The 18,162-nt window shown below is 39.7% G+C and overlaps 1 protein-coding gene across 2 annotated transcripts in view; it reads right to left on the bottom strand.

The window, feature by feature from the left end:
- Window positions 1-1,058: 1,058 nt before the first annotated feature.
- TMEM192 (transmembrane protein 192) overlaps window positions 1,059-18,162 on the bottom strand; it is a 28,566-nt gene continuing 11,462 nt past the window's right edge. The window contains exons 3-6 of one of the 2 annotated variants that reach the window (XM_070386697.1): window positions 17,669-17,933; window positions 11,094-11,228; window positions 3,694-3,796; window positions 1,069-3,377 (exon numbers count right to left, since the gene is read on the bottom strand). In XM_070386697.1, the coding sequence (XP_070242798.1) occupies window positions 3,239-3,377; window positions 3,694-3,796; window positions 11,094-11,228; window positions 17,669-17,933 (642 nt within the window). In that variant the 3' untranslated portion in view covers window positions 1,069-3,238. Of the gene's footprint in view, window positions 3,378-3,693; window positions 3,797-11,093; window positions 11,229-17,668; window positions 17,934-18,162 lie in introns of both variants that reach the window. The other variant, XM_070386698.1, reaches the window with a different exon arrangement.

Here is an 18,162-nt window from a genome sequence, read left to right as displayed (position 1 = left end):
ACAGTTCCTTGTGGACAGGGCCCACTGTGGTGCTGACCAGTAGCTGGGCAGGGCAACTAACAGCCCCTCATTGATGCTTGTTTGTGGGCAGGGCCTACTGAGGTAGCAACCAACAGCTGAGCGAGATCTGTTGCCTTGTAACAGGGTATGGAATAATAAGGCACAGCAATGGCCGCCTGCTAAGGGCTGTGCTCATCCTGCTGTTACATGGAGACATTTTTGGTTGTCACAACTAGAGGTTGCTACAGGCATCCCAGTAGTCATACTGCTAAACATCCTATGTGCACAAAACAGTCCCTGAAACAAAGATTATACAACTTAAAATGTCCATAGCACCAAGGATGGAGAACCCTGTCTTAGAGAATAAAGGAAAAAGAATTAACTCAATTCATATAAGACCTCTGTTTGAATCTCTGGATGAAGACAAAGGCCTCCAGCAGAAGCCTCTGTGTGTGTGTATACATATATATTTGGCCTTGCTGTGCAGCTTGTGGGATCTTCATTCCCTGATCAGGGATTAAACCTGGGCCCTCAGTAGTGAAAGCACAGAGCCCTAATCATTGGACCTCCAGGGAATTCCCAAGTCTGAGTATATTAAAATTCCCTCAAGATACTCCTAGCTTTCACCCAATATACTTTAGGGGTCTATTTGTGTCAGTCCCACCAAGGCTGCAGGGACAGAATCCAGCCTGTGGTTGAAGAGTACATGGCAAAAGTACCCCAAACAAAGTAGAAAATATTCCCAACAAATATAAACTGAAGACTATCCTGATATAGAAAGGAAGATAGTGTTTGTTATGAAAAAGAATATCCTAGGAGAATAATAAGCAAAAGACTTATACATGTACATCACAAAAGATTTGTAAAAGGACAAAGAATGAAAAAAAAAAAGTCAGCCTCATTAATATTCAAAGAAATGCAGTAAGTCATGATGCTACTGTCATCTGAAATACAATTTTCAAATTAACAATATAGGAATACTCACAGATATAAACATGATAAAATGTTACTCCACCTGCCTTTGTTCATTCAGCACCATGTACTCTGCCACCCATTTTCCCATTCCACCCTGACAGTCTGATCCTCCTGAAACTAAAACCAAGTGCCACTTCCTTGCTTAGAACTCTTCAGTGGGACCCATTCCAGTGCAGGCCCCTTGGCCTACAGGGTCAGGATCGCCAGAATCTCGGTTATTCCTCCTCCCAGTCCTGCCTCACACTTTGGGCTCAAGTTATACACAGCACGTATGGTCATCAGTAGCTGTCGTACTTCTTGTTTGCTCATGAATTTCCCTGGAATTCCTAAAGCTTTGTCCTCCCCACTCCCTGCCAGAGAACCCTCTGACTTGGAGCCCCTATGGTATCTTGGGGCTTCTGCCATCATCTCACATAGCACAGAACCTGGAAATCCTAGTCCTCTTCTTAGAGTGTAAGTTTTAAACTAGGACTGTCTCACTAATTTTTGTATCCATGGTGCTAGCACAGTGTCCCTGGTGCATAGAATGATTAATATTTAAACTGTTTTGTTCATTCTTTTTAAAATTTCTTTTATTGTTTGAAATGTTCAGCATTCTGTTTAGAAAAGCATGTTGGTGATTATACAGATATCCCATCAGAACTTGAGTTCTAACTTTTAAACTATACTTTTCTCTGTAAACCAAAGTTCATCTCATAACCTTAGAAACTGATGACAGATACAAATTGAATTTTAAAAATAAATGAGCATTAATCACCTACCACCAGTGCTTTCCTTAAGGAAAACAGCTAAAGGCAAAAGCTCTCCAGGGCCCAGAGACAAATTTCCACAGAACACAATGGCTTTGAGACATACTAAAAGGAAGGGAAAAAGAGAAAAAGGGAAGAAGAGAAAATCAGGAAACCTGGATACAATTTTAACTTTAAAAATACAATTTTGGCTTTAGTTTGTGAATGCTGTCATTTTGGGGGACTCAATGGGGTTGACTGCAGGTGACACGCAATCAATCACCTGTCCTCAGCAGAAAATCCTGAGAGTGCTCTGAAAGCGCTGTATCTGAAGGAAACAGACATTTGCCGTTTCATAAGTATGGTATGATCCACCGAAGACATTCCTTGTCAAACAGTTATGTATTAGCTCAAAGATTTTTAAATCAAATATTCATTATTCAGCTAAATACAAAAAAGATTTTTAGCAGCATACTAATGACAAATATCTCCTCTCTCATGTTAACCATTCAACCAAGAGGTTTGCTGAGGCAGCATGGAAAGGTGCCAAAAGCAAACTGACAAATGAAAAAGGCAAAGTAGGAAAAATGGAGCAAAAAAAATGCCATTTACACATAAAAATGCTTCATTTTATCTGAAGAATTAGATATGTTTAATATCTGTATATAAACAGTTGATACATTTTTTCCCATCATAATTTTTAAGTATAATCCAAGACTAAAAAAAAGTTCTTTTTTTCTTTCAGACAAACTTAAAGCCACAGAAGACTCCTTTTAAATCAGTGAACTTATTGATTCAATGACAATTGGTCAATATTGAAACAGCAATCTCTCGAAGAAGGGTCAAAGTAAAGAAAGAGAAAGCCTAAAGTCTTCTCCATTTCAGCTGCTGCCAATCGCAGGCCCTGCTGCTGCCACACGCAGCAGTGCTTGGCCTAACACCGGTCCAAGTAAACTTCAAATCTTACTTCTGGAGGAAGGAAAACTGTAAGGTTTGGAAGGTAAATAACCTAGTGGAAAATTCTTTATAAAAACTATAAGGGCCAAGGATATCCAATACCACAGAAGCATATAAAATACACAGGCTCCATGGAAAAAACCAGTAACCATAAGAAATGATGACTTCTCTCACCTGTATAAAAGTGGGAAAAACTCATTTGATCAAAACCCCATTTTAAGTAGGTTGTCATGTCAGACTTTCTTTACAAAAAGACAAATTATCACCAGGTTTCAAAGAGTATGGAAGAAGTGTTGGCCAAGGAGATGTTTAAACTACACTTTGACCTAGGATAAACCAAGTGGTTAAATAATTTCAAAATGTGCAAAAGATATATTTTCCATGAGTTATCAAGGCTCTTCAAAGTGCCTTTCAAATGATCCATGAGTCCTACTTATTAAACAGTCACACAGGTGAGAATCAGATTCAGGTTTCCAACAGAAACTGTAGAATGTTACTTGGCAAAGCTGCAATCTCCTGTGACACCTTGTCAGGGAGTTGATCAGTCTTAAGTGACTCTGGTTCCTCTGGAATTGCTGTCAAATCCCACTTGGCTGTGAGCCGAGGTCAGAGGACGAGAAGGCCAGCAGCCGCTGACTGAGGAGTGCGTTGTGCCGCTTCAAGTACACTATGATGTCTCCCTGCTTCTCCACAAGTTCCTCCAGGCTCGAGAGAGGCCTGCATAGAACCAAGGTGGCCATGGTTACACATGTTCACCAACAGTCTCTGTGCTAACGGAGCCCTACTACTTTTCAGTAAAACATATTACATTTGTTATTTTTCTTAGACATCATAAGCCAAAGCAATATCCTCAAATGAGATTCTTTCTTTAGATGTAGTTTCACCACAGCTGAGAGGAAAGAAACAAATCAAACACAGTTGTAAACATATTCTAACACATGCAGAGTCCTAAACTCCAAGCATCAGAATGGTCTCTAGATTTTTAGATGAAAAAACTTAATTCTCTTTCTCTACTCCTTCACTCTGCACATACCTGAATCCAGTCTCCGAGGTAATATTGTTGGAGTAAGCATAGATTTTTTCTTCTTCAAGTACATCAGGCTGTGGCTTGGCTTTATTAAATTTTTGAATTTTCACTAAAATAAGAAAGTCATTGTCAGGTTATCCAATCACAAAAAATTTTCTAATTCCATTTATTCAAATTACATTAGGAATTGCCTATTCTTTTCAAATAAAATGTAAAAAAAAAAAGTACTTCATAAAGTGAATAAACAAAAATAGGAAAAATTGACTAAAAGGGAATGGAAATGCTGATGCAGACAGGCAGGAGTAGAATCAGGAAACAGCCATCAGTGGTCACTGCCAGGAAGTGAAGACACCTATATAGAGGAGCCAAAGTTTGATGACTTGGAGGCCACTGATGAACTTGAAGTCCTAATCCCAACATGACTGTCCTTGGAGACAGTACCTTTGGTGAAGTAATCAAGGTAAAAACAAATGGCATTGTTGATCTGATACATGAAGAGACACCAGGGATGCACTTACACAGAGCCAAGGCCACATGAGAACACAGTGGGAGGGCAGCCACCTACATCCCAAGGGAGAGGCCTCAGGAAAGTCATCCTTGCCCCCACTAATCTCAGATGTCCAGTCTCCAGAACTGAATAACTAAGTTTGTGTGTCTTAGTCATCCAGTTCTGGAAGCCCCAGAAGACTAATGCCACTGGCAGAAGTCAGGTGCAAAGACAAGGCTGCTGCTCCCAACCTCAGATCTGCCTACACACCTGCATGTCTGAATAACAGCCACTGTCCAGGCACCTACTCCAACTGTATAACAACCCTGGGACATGGCTGGAATGAGTACTCCCACCAGAGATGGTACAAGGAGACAGAGGCTGAGGCAGGTCTCTGTGATAGGCAGTGACTGCCCTTGAGAATTATTTCTGCAGCTCAAAATGGGTGGAGTATTCAGCATGTGGGAGAGGAAGTGAGTTAGGCCCTGGCACAATTTTTATTTATTTATTTTTTAATTTTATTTTATTTTTAAACTTTACATAATTGTATTAGTTTTGCCAAATATCAAAATGAATCCGCCACAGGTATACATGTGTTCCCCATCCTGAACCCTCCTCCCTCCTCCCTCCCCATACCATCCCTCTGGGTCGTCCCAGTGCACTAGGCCCAAGCATCCAGTATCGTGCATCGAACCTGGACTGGCAACTCGTTTCTTACATGATATTTTACATGTTTCAATGTCATTCTCCCAAATCTTCCCACCCTCTCCCTCTCCCACAGAGTCCATAAGACTGTTCTATACATCAGTGTCTCTTTTGCTGTCTCGTACACTGGGTTATTGTTACCATCTTTCTAAATTCCATATATATGCATTAGTATACTGTATTGATGTTTTCCCTTCTGGCTTACTTCACTCTGTATAATAGGCTCCAGTTTCATCCACCTCATTAGAACTGATTCAAATGTATTCTTTTTAATGGCTGAGTAATACTCCATTGTGTATATGTACCACAGCTTTCTTATCCATTCATCTGCTGATGGACATCTAGGTTGCTTCCATGTCCTGGCTATTATAAACAGTGCTGCGATGAACATTGGGGTACACGTGTCTCTTTCCCTTCTGGTTTCCTCAGTGTGTATGCCCAGCAGTGGGATTGCTGGATCATAAGGCAGTTCTATTTCCAGTTTTTTAAGGAATCTCCACACTGTTCTCCATAGTGGCTGTACTAGTTTGCATTCCCACCAACAGTGTGAGAGGGTTCCCTTATCTCCACACCCTCTCCAGCATTTATTATTTGTAGACTTTTGGATCACAGCCATTCTGACTGGTGTGAAATGGTACCTCATAGTGGTTTTGATTTGCATTTCTCTGATAATGAGTGATGTTGAGCATCTTTTCATGTGTTTGTTAGCCATCTGTATGTCTTCTTTGGAGAAATGTCTATTTAGTTCTTTGGCCCATTTTTTGATTGGGTCGTTTATTTTTCTGGAGTTGAGCTGTAGGAGTTGCTTGTATATTTTTGAGATTAGTTGTTTGTCAGTTGCTTCATTTGCTATTATTTTCTCCCATTCTGAAGGCTGTCTTTTCACCTTGCTAATAGTTTCCTTTGATGTGCAGAAGCTTTTAAGGTTAATTAGGTCCCATTTGTTTATTTTTGATTTTATTTCCAATATTCTGGGAGGTGGGTCATACAGGATCCTGTTGTGATGTATGTCAGAGAGTGTTTTGCCTACGTTCTCCTCTAGGAGTTTTATAGTTTCTGGTCTTACATTTAGATCTTTAATCCATTTTGAGTTTATTTTTGTGTATGGTGTTAGAAAGTGGTCTAGTTTCATTCTTTTACAAGTGGTTGACCAGATTTCCCAGCACCACTTGTTAAAGAGATTGTCTTTAATCCATTGTATATTCTTGCCTCCTTTGTCAAAGATAAGGTGTCCATATGTGTGTGGATTTATCTCTGGGCTTTCTATTTTATTCCATTGATCTATATTTCTGTCTTTGCTGGCACAATTTTTAAAAACTCCACAGGATTCTTTCCTTTCCTGTAATAACCCTTGAGATATAATTTACATACGATGCAGTTCACATGTAATTCCTTTAATGTGTACAATTCAATGGTTCAATACATTCAAAGACTTGTGCAACTATCTCCACAATCAATTTTAGAACATCTTACCACCCCAAAAAGAAGCTTGGGTTCCTTGAGCAGTCATTCTTCATGTAGCCCAGCCTCTAGGACTAGACAACACTTACACATTCTCTTTCTCTATAGATGTGCCTGTTCTGGTCATTTCAAGTATTATAGAATCATATAACATTTATGGCTGTTTTTTCCTGTGGGCATAATGCTTTCAAGGTTCTTTCACACTGTACATGTCAGTGCTTCATTCCATGTACTCCTTTTTTTTGAGCCTGAACACTATCCTCTGTATAGACAGACTATCTTTTGTTGGTCTAGTCATCACTTTATGCTTTTGGGTTGTTTCTATTGTGTGTGTGTGTGTGTGTGTGTGTGTTAGTTGCTCAGTGGTATCTGACTCTTTGCGACCCCAGGGGCTGTAGCCTGCCAGGTTCTTCTGTCCATCAAATACTCCAGGCAAGAATACTGGAGTAGGTTGTCATTCCCTTCTCCAAAGGATCTTCCCAATCCATGCTATAAATAATGCCACTTGGAACACAAAGTGTAGAAGTAGGCAGATACCCAGAAGTGCATGTACTGAGTCATATGTTCAATCTGTCATGGAACCACCAGGACCCACAGATGATTTTCATGTGACTCTCAGCTGAGAACAAGGCAAAAGAAGTTTAAGCAATGAAGTTAAAGAGAAATGTGGGAAAGTTAGGAGATATGCAGAGGGTTCACCAGAAAGGACCAGAAGGAAGTGAGATGCCAAAAGAATGAAGTGAGGGAATGTAACAAGAAGCCCTTGACTTTCAGGAGACGGTCAAGAGAATTAAGAAATGAGAAGCCTCTCACACAAAAACAGACACATAGATCAATGCAGCAGGATAGAGAGCCCAGAAATAAACCTACACACTTATGGTCAATTAATCTATGACAAAGGAGGCAAGCGAATACAATGGAGAAAAGAAAGTTTGAACTTCAATAAGAGGGGCTGGGAAAACTGGACAGCTACATGTAAAAAATAAAATTAGAACACTCTCTAACACCATATGCAAAAATAAACTTAAATGGATTAAAGATCTAAATGTAAGGCTGGAGACTATAAAACTCCTAGAGGAAAACATAGGTAATATACCCTGACATAAATCGCAGAGATTTTTTTTGGATCTATCTCTTACAGTAAAGCAAAAATAAACAAATGGAACATAATTAAACTTAAAAGCTTTTGCACAGCAAAGGAAATGATAAATAAAACAAAAAGAAAACCTAAAGAATGGGAGAAAATATTTCCAAACCAAACCATGACACCAACAGGGATTAATTTCCAAAATATAAAAATAGTTCATACAGTTCAATATATATATATATATAAAAAAAACCCCAAACAAAAATGGGCAAAACTCCTAGATAGACATGTCTCCAAGAAGACATCAAAATGATCAAGACATGAAAAGATACTTAGCATCACTAATTAGAGAAATGAAAATCAAAACTATAATGAAGTATTGCCTCACACCAGTCAGAACAGCCATCATCAAAAAGTCTACAAATAATAAATGCTGGAGAGGGTGTGGAGAAAAGGGAACCCTCCCACACTGTTGGTGGGAATGTAAATTGGTGCAGCCACTATGGGAAACAGTATGCTGCTGCTGCTGCTGCTAAATCGCTTCAGTCTTGTCTGACCCTGTGCGACCCCAGAGACAGCAGCCCACCTGGCTCCCCCGTCCCTGGGATTCTCCAGGCACAAACACCGTAGTGGGTTGCCATTTCCTTCTCCAACGCATGAAAGTGAAAAGTGAAAGTGAAGTCGCTCAGTCGTGTCTGACTTCTAGCGACCCCATGAACTGCAGCCCACCAGGCTCCTCCGTCCATGGGATTTTCCAGACAAGAGTACTGGAGTGGGGTGCCATTGCCTTCTCCAATGGGAAACAGTATGGAAGTTTATTAAAAAACTAAAAACAGTTACCATATGATCCAACAATCCCATTCCTGAGCATATATCTGGAAGAAAAACATGGTTTGAAAGGGTACATCCACCTCAATGTTCATTGCAGCACTGTTTACAATAGACAAGATATGGAAGCAACCTACATGTTCACTGATGGAGGAATGGAGAAAGATGTGATACATATATACAATGGAATACTGCTGCTGCTGCTGCTAAGTTGCATCAGTCATGTCCAACTCTGTGCGACCCCATAGACGGCAGCCCACCAGGCTCCTCCATCCCTGGGATTCTCCAGGCAAGAATACTGGAGTGGGTTGCCATTTCCTTCTCCAGTGGAATACTAGTCAGTCATTAAACAGAATGAAATAATGCCATTTGTGGCAACATGGATGGATCTACTGATTATCATACTGAGTGAAATAAGTCAGAGAAAGACAAATATATGATATCACTTATATATGGAAACTAAAATATGATGCAAATGAACTTATTTACAAAACAGAAATAGACTCACAGACACAGAAAACAAACTAGGATTTCCGAAGGGGAAATGAGGTGCAGAGGGAGGGATAAATTAGGAGTTTGGAATTAACAGATATACACTACATACATAAAATAGATAAACAATGAAGACTTACTATATGGCATAAGGAACTATATGCAATATCTTATAATAACTTATAATGGAAGAGAATCTTAAAAAGAATATATATATCTGAATCACTTTGCTGTACACCTGAAACTAACACCACATTGTGAATTACCTACACCTCAATGAAAAAAAAAGATATGAATAGCCCCTTGGCTTCCAATGCCACAAGCACAGCACCCTCATCCAAGAGCAGATAGGGACTGAGCATTGGGCTCCACCATGAAGGCTGGGAGTGTTCAGCAATAAAGATGAGGCCACCAAGGAGCAGGCAGGATCCCAGGAAGCCAGGGTCCCAGGGGAAGTAAAGAATACATCTCGAGGAGGGAGCAAACCACCATGTCCAGTGCCACTCTGGAGATGAAGGATGAGACCTGACTGTCCCAGGAGGTTTGCTTCTGAATCGGAGTTATGTTCATATGGCATTTCCTTATAATGTTGTCTTCCACATAATAACTTCTAGATAAATGAAGAAACTTGGAACAAGTTTAAGTTTCTTGAATTTGGGAACAGAAATAACACTTAACAGGGTATTAAAATAAAAGTTAAGAGGCAGAAATAAAACACTTAGCTCGACAATATAAAAATGTCCAACAATCAGACTCATCTTTGCAGGGTTTTTTTTTTTCTGAAGATGTTCCACTTTTTAAATTGAAGTACAGTTGATTTACAATGTTGTGATAGTTTCTGCTGTTTGTGGTTTTTAAAATAAGCTGCATGCAGTCAGCATTTTACAGATCGCAGGCCAGGCGACACCATGAGTGCAATCTACATAGAACAAGAAATCTTCCACTCTTTCTTTCTGCTACAATAAGCCCAGGAGAGCTCTCACTAAACTGCAGGACATGGGACATGGGCCTGCGGCCCTTACACTCCTTTCCTCCTGAGCTGAAGCCAGAACATCAGGGCTGCTAGAAGACTGGTAACGGAGTAGCATTTTTTGAAGCTTGGATTGTTTTTAAACAAATGGTGAGCTAATCAAATCACAAAGCTTGTAAGTTTCACGTTCCTAATTTTTTTCTACAGAGGCAGTCCAGTGCTCAATGAAAAAGTCCATCTGTATTTCCAGAGATTAACTACTTTACTACAGACCAGTCAGTCCAGTTTAGGTTAGAATTAGTGTATCAAAGAATCACGTCATTAAGAGTTACTACCCACATTACCAAAACTAGGTATCTTTTAAATCTTTTTAATATAGGGAGGAAAAATGCATGTATCAGGAGATTAACCTTAAATATTTTGTGATACACTTCAATGTATCATAACAAAAGCAATATTTGCCCTAGAAGTCTCAATCAGAGGCACAAAATAGTAAAATGGAACACAAGTTTTGGTCGATGTGACTTTTCCTTCATAACTGAAGAAATTATCTCTTTCAAATGGGACAGATAGGGTATTTTATTGTCACAAAACAACTGTTGATCAACACTACCAAATTAGCTGTATTACAGATTTTGGTGCATGTCAATATTGCAACAGGCATGAAATCTTGATTTCTTCCAGCTTTGGATTTTTTTTCTCTTCAAGAATCCTTCCACCTATTTTCCATGTTAACATACTTGAAGCTTATTTAATTTTACCACTCAGACTTTTGAGAGACAGCTATACAGAGCAATCCTCAGACAATTCTAAATTTAGAAAGAAGTAGGTTTTTAAATGGTTTATCAAAAACAAGTTTGGTTTAAATGCAGTTTTCACGTACTAACTTATTTACTTTCATTTTTTATTACGATTTTGACCCCACCAGCACGTGGGATCTTAATTTCTGGATGAGGATGAACCCATGCCTCTGCAGTGGGAGTTACAGAGTCTTACCCAACATGACCACCAGACAAGTCCTACATTTTGTTATTTTCTAATTTAAAGCCAGACTTACACCTCAGTTGCCTTTGAGGACGCAGAATTTATGGATTTTTTTTTTATCATTTTTTTTTAAATGAAAAGCCTTCATTCTATTTAATAAGAATTTGTTGATGACACAAATTTAGAAATATGACTCACTGGTATGTACCTAGTGGTTTGAAATCAGAGGAGTTTGGATGTGGTCAGCAATGAGAGACATGGGTACTCAATAGGGTCTCAGCCACGTAGAAAAGCTTTCCTGCCAGAAAGGTAAACGGGCTGAGCTTCAGGTGGGGATGCGACCTGCAGTTAAAGACCTTTCTCAGTATTAACAGGCTCCTTGTCATGCTCACCTGTGTACACAAGCAGGCATGTCAGGGAACAGATCAGCTCCAGGGCCAGGGTGGCCAAAATGAGGTCCAGGTACCACGTGCTGGGCTCAGGGAAGGAGTGCTGCAGGCAGAGCAGGAGGAGGAGTGCCGTGCTGCCTGTGGGGAGATGTGCACAGGTGGGGGCACAGCCGGGGTCCAAGCGCCCCGGCCACCACCACAGCAGGGGCACCACAAGGGCATGCAACCCCAGTTATTCAGCAAGAAGGAAGTTAGAGGATGGAAATCAAACACAAATAACAACACTGCCAAAAGTAAATGATGCCCATAACACAAATAGAGAAGAATCTGGACTTTCTTAAAACTCAAGGAGTAAGTTTCTACAAAGACCCAGTGGCCTGTTCTGGTCATGCACCACAGTCAAGGGCAGGGCGAGGGTCCAGAAAAACCCAGGACACGCTGCTGACCTTGGACAGATGATCCACCACCTCTACTTACTGTGACATATGGGATGACGGTACCTTCCTCACAGAGCTGCTGTGAGGAGTAAATGAGTTTGTGTGTGAAAAACACTTAGAATGATGCCTAGCCTGTAAGTATTCAATAAATATGAGCTGTTTCCCCCTGCTCAGATATCCATTAATTATTTTTGAAGATCATTTTAACTTCATCCTATACTTTTATTTTGAAGACTGTCAAAGAAAAGTTTGGGCTTCCCAGGTGGCTCAGTGGTAAAGAATCTGCCTGCCAATTCAGGAGCTGGAGGAGTTGTAGGTTTGATCTTCAAGTTGGGAAGATCCCCTGGTAAAGGAACTGGCAACCCACTCCAGTATTCTTGTCTGGAGGATTCTGTGGACAGAGGAGCCTGGAAGGCTTCAGTCCATGGGGTCACAAAGAGTTGGATGTGACTGAGCATGCACATGCATCAAATAAAAGTTTAGGGGCAGAAATCATTCCTAGTGTTTTATCTTAGAATTTCCTAAAACTAACACACTTATCTAAATCTGATCATGGCTGGGGAGATGCTTATTTGACTTACCTTCTATTTCTTGGTACAATGGGATGATTTTGAGCCATGATTTTAAATAACCTATCAGAAGTCCCTCTACACAAAGCAATAGTCTAGCACAAATCCCTAAGGTCTTTCCTTACACTCACAAATGTCAGTGTCCTAGCGTGTTGACCAAGAGCTCAATTTATAAATTAGCTTTATATACAAGGAAAATTTAACTTTACAGCTTTAGGAAGAGGAAAAAACTAGGGGAAAACCTTTGCAGGGAAAGTGAACACAGTTTCCAAAGGATTTTTGATATCCTGAGAAGGCCTGTGTCAGCAAGGTGGCAGGACATGGGGTGAACTTGCAGGCAGCAGCAGAGACTGCTGAAGTAAGACATTCTCCTGATAACAAACACTGTAGACACAAGAGCACCAAACCCATGTTTCAGTGAAGGGTTAAGTTTTCAAATCAATGAAAAAAACAACTAAATGTGCAACTTGCTATGTAGCTAGTAATATTTGAAAGAGTTCAAGATTAAGGAAGGAGAAGAGATAAATCAGATAAATACTTTCAGCTTACTGGAAGGAAACCAAAGCCCTTTCTCCCATCTCCACAAAATAAAGTAAAATCAATTTATTTTTCTCTCTGCAGAGAAAAACAAGTGTCAAGATGAAGCTAAACAATACCCAGAAATACTATCATAGGCAAAAAAAAAGAATGGTTACACCCTTCATATTAACTGGAAGTTCTATATCCTCATAGATTTATGTTCTTTTTATTCAAATTAGAAAAAAATATATATTTAAAGAAAATAGAAACAAAGTAAACATCTACCCCAATCTCTCAGATTTTCTGGGTCCTTATATAAGCAACTTAAAAGTGAAGCCTTCTGTGATTGTTTAGAAATAGGTTGTGATTAAGGGTCACACATGTAGCAATAATTTCAAAGTCAGAAGAAAGGCAAAAGATAACTAGAACATGGAAGCAACCTAGATGTCCATCGGCAGATGAATGGATAAGAAAGTTGTGGTACATATACACAATGGAATATTACTCAGCTATTAAAAAGAAGGCATTTCAATCAGTTCTAATGAGGTGGATGAAACTGGAGCCTATTATACAGAGTGAAGTAAGTCAGAAAGAAAAATGCCAATACAGTATATTAATGCATATATATTGAATTTAGAAAGATGGTAACGATGACCCTATATGTGAGACAGCAAAAGAGACACAGATGTAAAGAACAGACTTTTGGACTCTGTGGGAGAAGGCGAGGGTGAGATGATTTGAGAAAATAGTATCGAAACATGAATATTATCACATATGAAATAAATCACCAGTCCAAGTTTAATGCATGAGACAGCTGCTCAGGGCTGATGCACTGGGATGACCAAGAGAGATGGGATGGGGAGGGAGGAGGCAGGGGGGTTCACGATGGGGGACATATGTGCACCCATGGCTGATTCATGTCAATGTATGGCCAAAACCACCACAATATTATAAAGTAATTAGCCTCCAATTAAAATAAATAAATAAATTAAAAAAAAAAAAAAGATTAGACAATCTCTTGGTGATTTCAATACTATTTCCAGACCAGCACTTGGAGAAACTGAACATACAGTCAGTATACAGGTCAGTATACAGACAGGATTCCACTTTTGCTTTGTCAGAGACGCAGAGTATAAGCGACATCTTCTAGCCAAAAACAAGCACTGCACATTAGCCATGAAGTGAAAATGAAGGTCACTCAGCCCTGTCCCTGTCCAATTATTTGCGACCCCAGAGACTATACAGTCCATGGAATTTCCAGGGCAGAATACTGGAGTGGGTAGCCTTTCCCTTCTCAAGGGGACCTTCTCCCCCAGGGATCGAACCCAGGTCTCCTGCATTGCAGGCAGAATCTTTACCAGCTGAGCCACAAGGGAAGCCAAAGAATACTAGAATGGGTAGGCTATCTCTTCTCCAGGGGATCTTCCCAACCCAGGAATTGAACCAGGGTATCCTGCATTGCAGGCGGATTCTTTACCAACTGAGCTATCAGGGAAGCCCACACATTAGCAGTAGAAGGCAGAAACAGCTCTTCCTCTGGGGGCAGTAAAGGCCACCCCCTTGGAGATGTGTCAGAACTAGTTATCCCACTACAATGTTTCTTTCTCTGCAATCCCTGGACCCTCCACCCCTACTGAGACCCTTACTGAGCAGATGAACTCGCAGTCTGACTTTCAAAAAAAGGCACTACAGAATAAGAAAAAAAAAAAAAAACATTAAATTCTATAGAGCTGTTTTTCTGTGAAAAGATTAATTTCTAATTTGGCTTCAAAATGTTTAAACATTTATTCTGGACTCAAACTGAAACAGAGGGCTTTTTTAAAAAAGGTAGAAACCTTGACAATTAGGCAAAAATACATGAGAGTTCAAATTAATTCCATTAAGCTTTTAAAATGTCTGCAGCAATAAAGAAAAGCAGGTAGGCATATGTTCAAAGTCCTCGATGGACTTTCTGATCTTGCATTCATAAACTGTTTTCCACATTTCTGTTTTAAATAATACATCTTATTATAAAACAGTCTCTCTCTTACTGCAAGAAAAGCACTATGCTGTTGTTTAGTCATGAAGTCGTGTCTGACTCTTTGTGATGCTATGAAGCCTCTGTCCATGGGCTTTCCCAGGAAAGGATACTGCAGTGGGTAAGAAAAGCACAAAGAAGCTTCATGTAAAATAAAACAACTCTCTCTTATCCTACAAGTATAAACTAGCATCAGCTTTATATCTCCTTGAGATAAATAAGCCTGCTAGTAGCAAGAGGAATGAGGGGAGTCACATTTCACCCAGGCATACCTTGCTCACAATGAAGTGGACAGACAGTGCCACAGTAAAATATGCCTTTTTGTCATAAAGGTTGTTTTAAGCTGATTAGTTTTAAGAAATGGTAGACAAAGATGAAGTTCTGAAAACCAACTAGGAGTTACCTTTTACGAGAGATATTTACATTTATAAGGGAAATCTCCATTTATAAGGTTATATCCCTCTCTATACCAGGATGAGATTCGAGAGCCTTCCTAAGTGAACAAAGGAAAGAAATAGAGGAAAATAATAGAATGGGAAAGACTAGAGATCTCTTAAAGAAAATTAGAAATATCAAGGGAACATTTCATGCAAAGATGGGTACAATAAAGGACAGAAACAGTATGGACCTAAAGGAAGCAGAAGATATTAAGAAGAGGTGGGAAGAATACACAAAAGAACTAAACAAAAAAGATCTTAATAACCCAGACAACCATGCTGGTGTGATCACTCATCAGGAAACAAACATCCTGGAGTGTGAAGTAAAGTGGGGCTTAGAAAACATCACTACAAACAAAGCTACTGAAGGTGATGGAATTCCAGCTGAGCTATTTCAAATCCTAAAAGATGATGCTGTTAAAGTGCTGCACTCAATATGCCAGCAAATTTTGGAAAACTCAGCGGTGGCCACAGGACTGAAAAGGTGAGTTTTCATTCTAATCCTGAAGAAGGGCAATGCCAAAGAATGCTCAAACTACTGCATAATTGCATTCATTTCACATGCTAGCAAGGTCATGTTCAAAATTCTCCAAGCTAGGCTTCAACAGTATGTGAACCAAAACTTCCAGATGTACAAGCTGGATTTGGAAAAGGCAGTGGAACCAGAGATCAAATTGACAACATCTGCTGGATCATAGGAAAAGCAAGAGAATTCCAGAAAAACATCTACTTCTGCTTCATTTTGTACTCTAAAGCCTTTGACTGTGTGGATCACAACAAACTGCGGAAAATTCTGAAAGAGATGAGGATACCAGACCACCTTACCTGCCTCCTGAGGAACCTGTATGCAGGTCAAAAAGCAACAGTTGAACCGCACATGGAACAACAGATCGGTTCCAAATTGGAAAAGGAGTATACAAGGCTGTATATTGTCACCCTGCTTATTTAACTTTTATGCAGAGTACATCATATGAAATGCCTGGCTGGATGAAGCACAAGCTGGAATCAAGATTGCAGGGAGAAATATCAGTAACCTCAGATATGCAGATGATACCACTCTTATGGCAGAAAGTAAAGAAGAACTAAAGAGCCTCTCAATGAGAGTGAAAGAGGAGAGTAAAAAAGCTGGCTTAAAACTCAACATTTAAAAAACTAAGATCATGGTGTCTGGTCCCATCACTTCATGGCAAATAGATGGGGAAAAAATGGAAACAGTGAGAGACTTTATTTTCTTGGGCTCCAAAATCGCCGCAGATGGTGACTGCAGCCATAAAATTAAAAGATGCTTGGTCCTTGGAAGTAAAGCTATGACAAACCCAGATAGTATATTAAAAAGCAGAGACATCACTTTGCCAACAAATGTCTGTATAGTCAAAGCTATGGTTCTTCCAGTAGTGACATATGGATGTGGGAGTTGGAACATAAAGAATGCTGAGCACTGAAGAATTGATGCTTATGAACTGTGGTGTTTGAGAAGACTCTTGAGAGTCCTTTGGACAGCAAGGAGATCCAACCAGTAAATCCTAAAGTAAATCAACCTTGAATATTCATTGGAAGGACTGATGCTCAAACTGAAGCTCCAATACTTTGGACACCTGATATGAAGAGCTGACTCATCAGAAAAGACCTTGATGCTAGAAAAGATAGTAAGTAGGCAGAGAAGGGGAGGACAGAGGACGAGACGGTTGGATGGCATCACTGACTCATTGGACATGAGTTGGAGCAAGCTCTGGGAGACAGTGAAGGACAGGGAAGCCTAGTGTGTTGCAGTCCATGGGGTTGCAAAGAGTTGGACACGACTGAGGGACTGAACAATAACAAATACCACAATGACTCTAACTCTCTAGAAACTCTAATCATGGGGAAGGCAAGAAATCAATGGAAATCTGCCTAACAACCTTACCATTGCTTATTGCGCTTTTCCTGGTCACCTCTCAGAATACTGCCCCCTGCAATCTTTCCCATCTTCTTTGGTCTTTAGCTGTAGATGTTATTGAAGTGGGTGGCTTAGGCCATTTTCGAGTCACTCAGTTCTCTTGGGTCTCTCTCTTGTATATTGTTGTTTAGTTGCTAACTGTGTCTGACTCTTTTGTGATCCCATGGACTATAGCCCACCAGACCCTTCTATAAATGGGATTACCCAGGCAATCATACTGGAATGGGTTGCCATTTCCTTCTCCAGGGGATCTTCCCAACCCAAAGATTGATTGCATCTCCTGCATTGGTAAACAAGTTGTTTACCACTGAGACACCAGGGAAGCATCTCCCTTGTATACAGGAGGTATAATGTTATTAAACTTCTGTTTGTTTGTTTGTTTTTGTCTCCTGTTAACCTGTCTTTTTTTGGTGGAATCTCAGCTAAAAACCTATAAGGGAAGAGGAAATATTTTTCCTCCTCTATATAACAAATACAGATTTCAAAGGGAAATACAAGAAAAATTTCAAGACATTAAGGTGATATGAATTTTAGTGGCCACATCACTCTCACAGAAATAACAGCATATATTTGATTATAAAATCAAATTTAACACTTTATTCTGCTGTCATTTATGCCACTCAAGCAAGCTGCCAAAGAGCTGAATGAGACAACTGAACTTACCAGTGGAGTGTATCATCAGTGGAAGTCTTTTCAGATGTCTTGTTGACCGGTAGATCTTGTTATAGCCTCGGTTTCTTACTTTGCAATGGTGATACTGAATATATCGTTCAAGAAGGAAATACAGAATCCACAAAATAACTTTTCCAAGGATTATGACTGTCTGAACTTTCAATGGGTTGGTATAGTTTCCTGGGCACTTGTCCTCCATTGGATTGGGGTAAGAACAAAGCACACCTGTTAAAAATGCTAAAATAACAAACACAAGCTGGTCGAAAAGAAAACAGTAGGATTAACATTCAATATTTGGATTTAAGAAACAATAATGTCCATGCCCAGCACATACTCTTATACCTATGACTTTCACTGTCCTATATTTTATGAATTTAAAAATGCATTTTTGCTATTTTTATAAACTTTTTAAACAGATAACCTGGAGAAATTTTTGCAGAAAATTTGGGGAACAGACAAAATCGCAAATAAGAAAATAAAAACCA

The sequence above is a fragment of the Bos mutus genome, chromosome 17 (genome assembly GCF_027580195.1).
Source record: "Bos mutus isolate GX-2022 chromosome 17, NWIPB_WYAK_1.1, whole genome shotgun sequence".
In the NCBI taxonomy this organism is placed as follows: Eukaryota; Metazoa; Chordata; class Mammalia; order Artiodactyla; family Bovidae; genus Bos; species Bos mutus.
The sequence above is the reverse complement of the archived record's forward strand: the minus strand, read 5'-3'. Positions and strand labels throughout refer to the sequence as shown.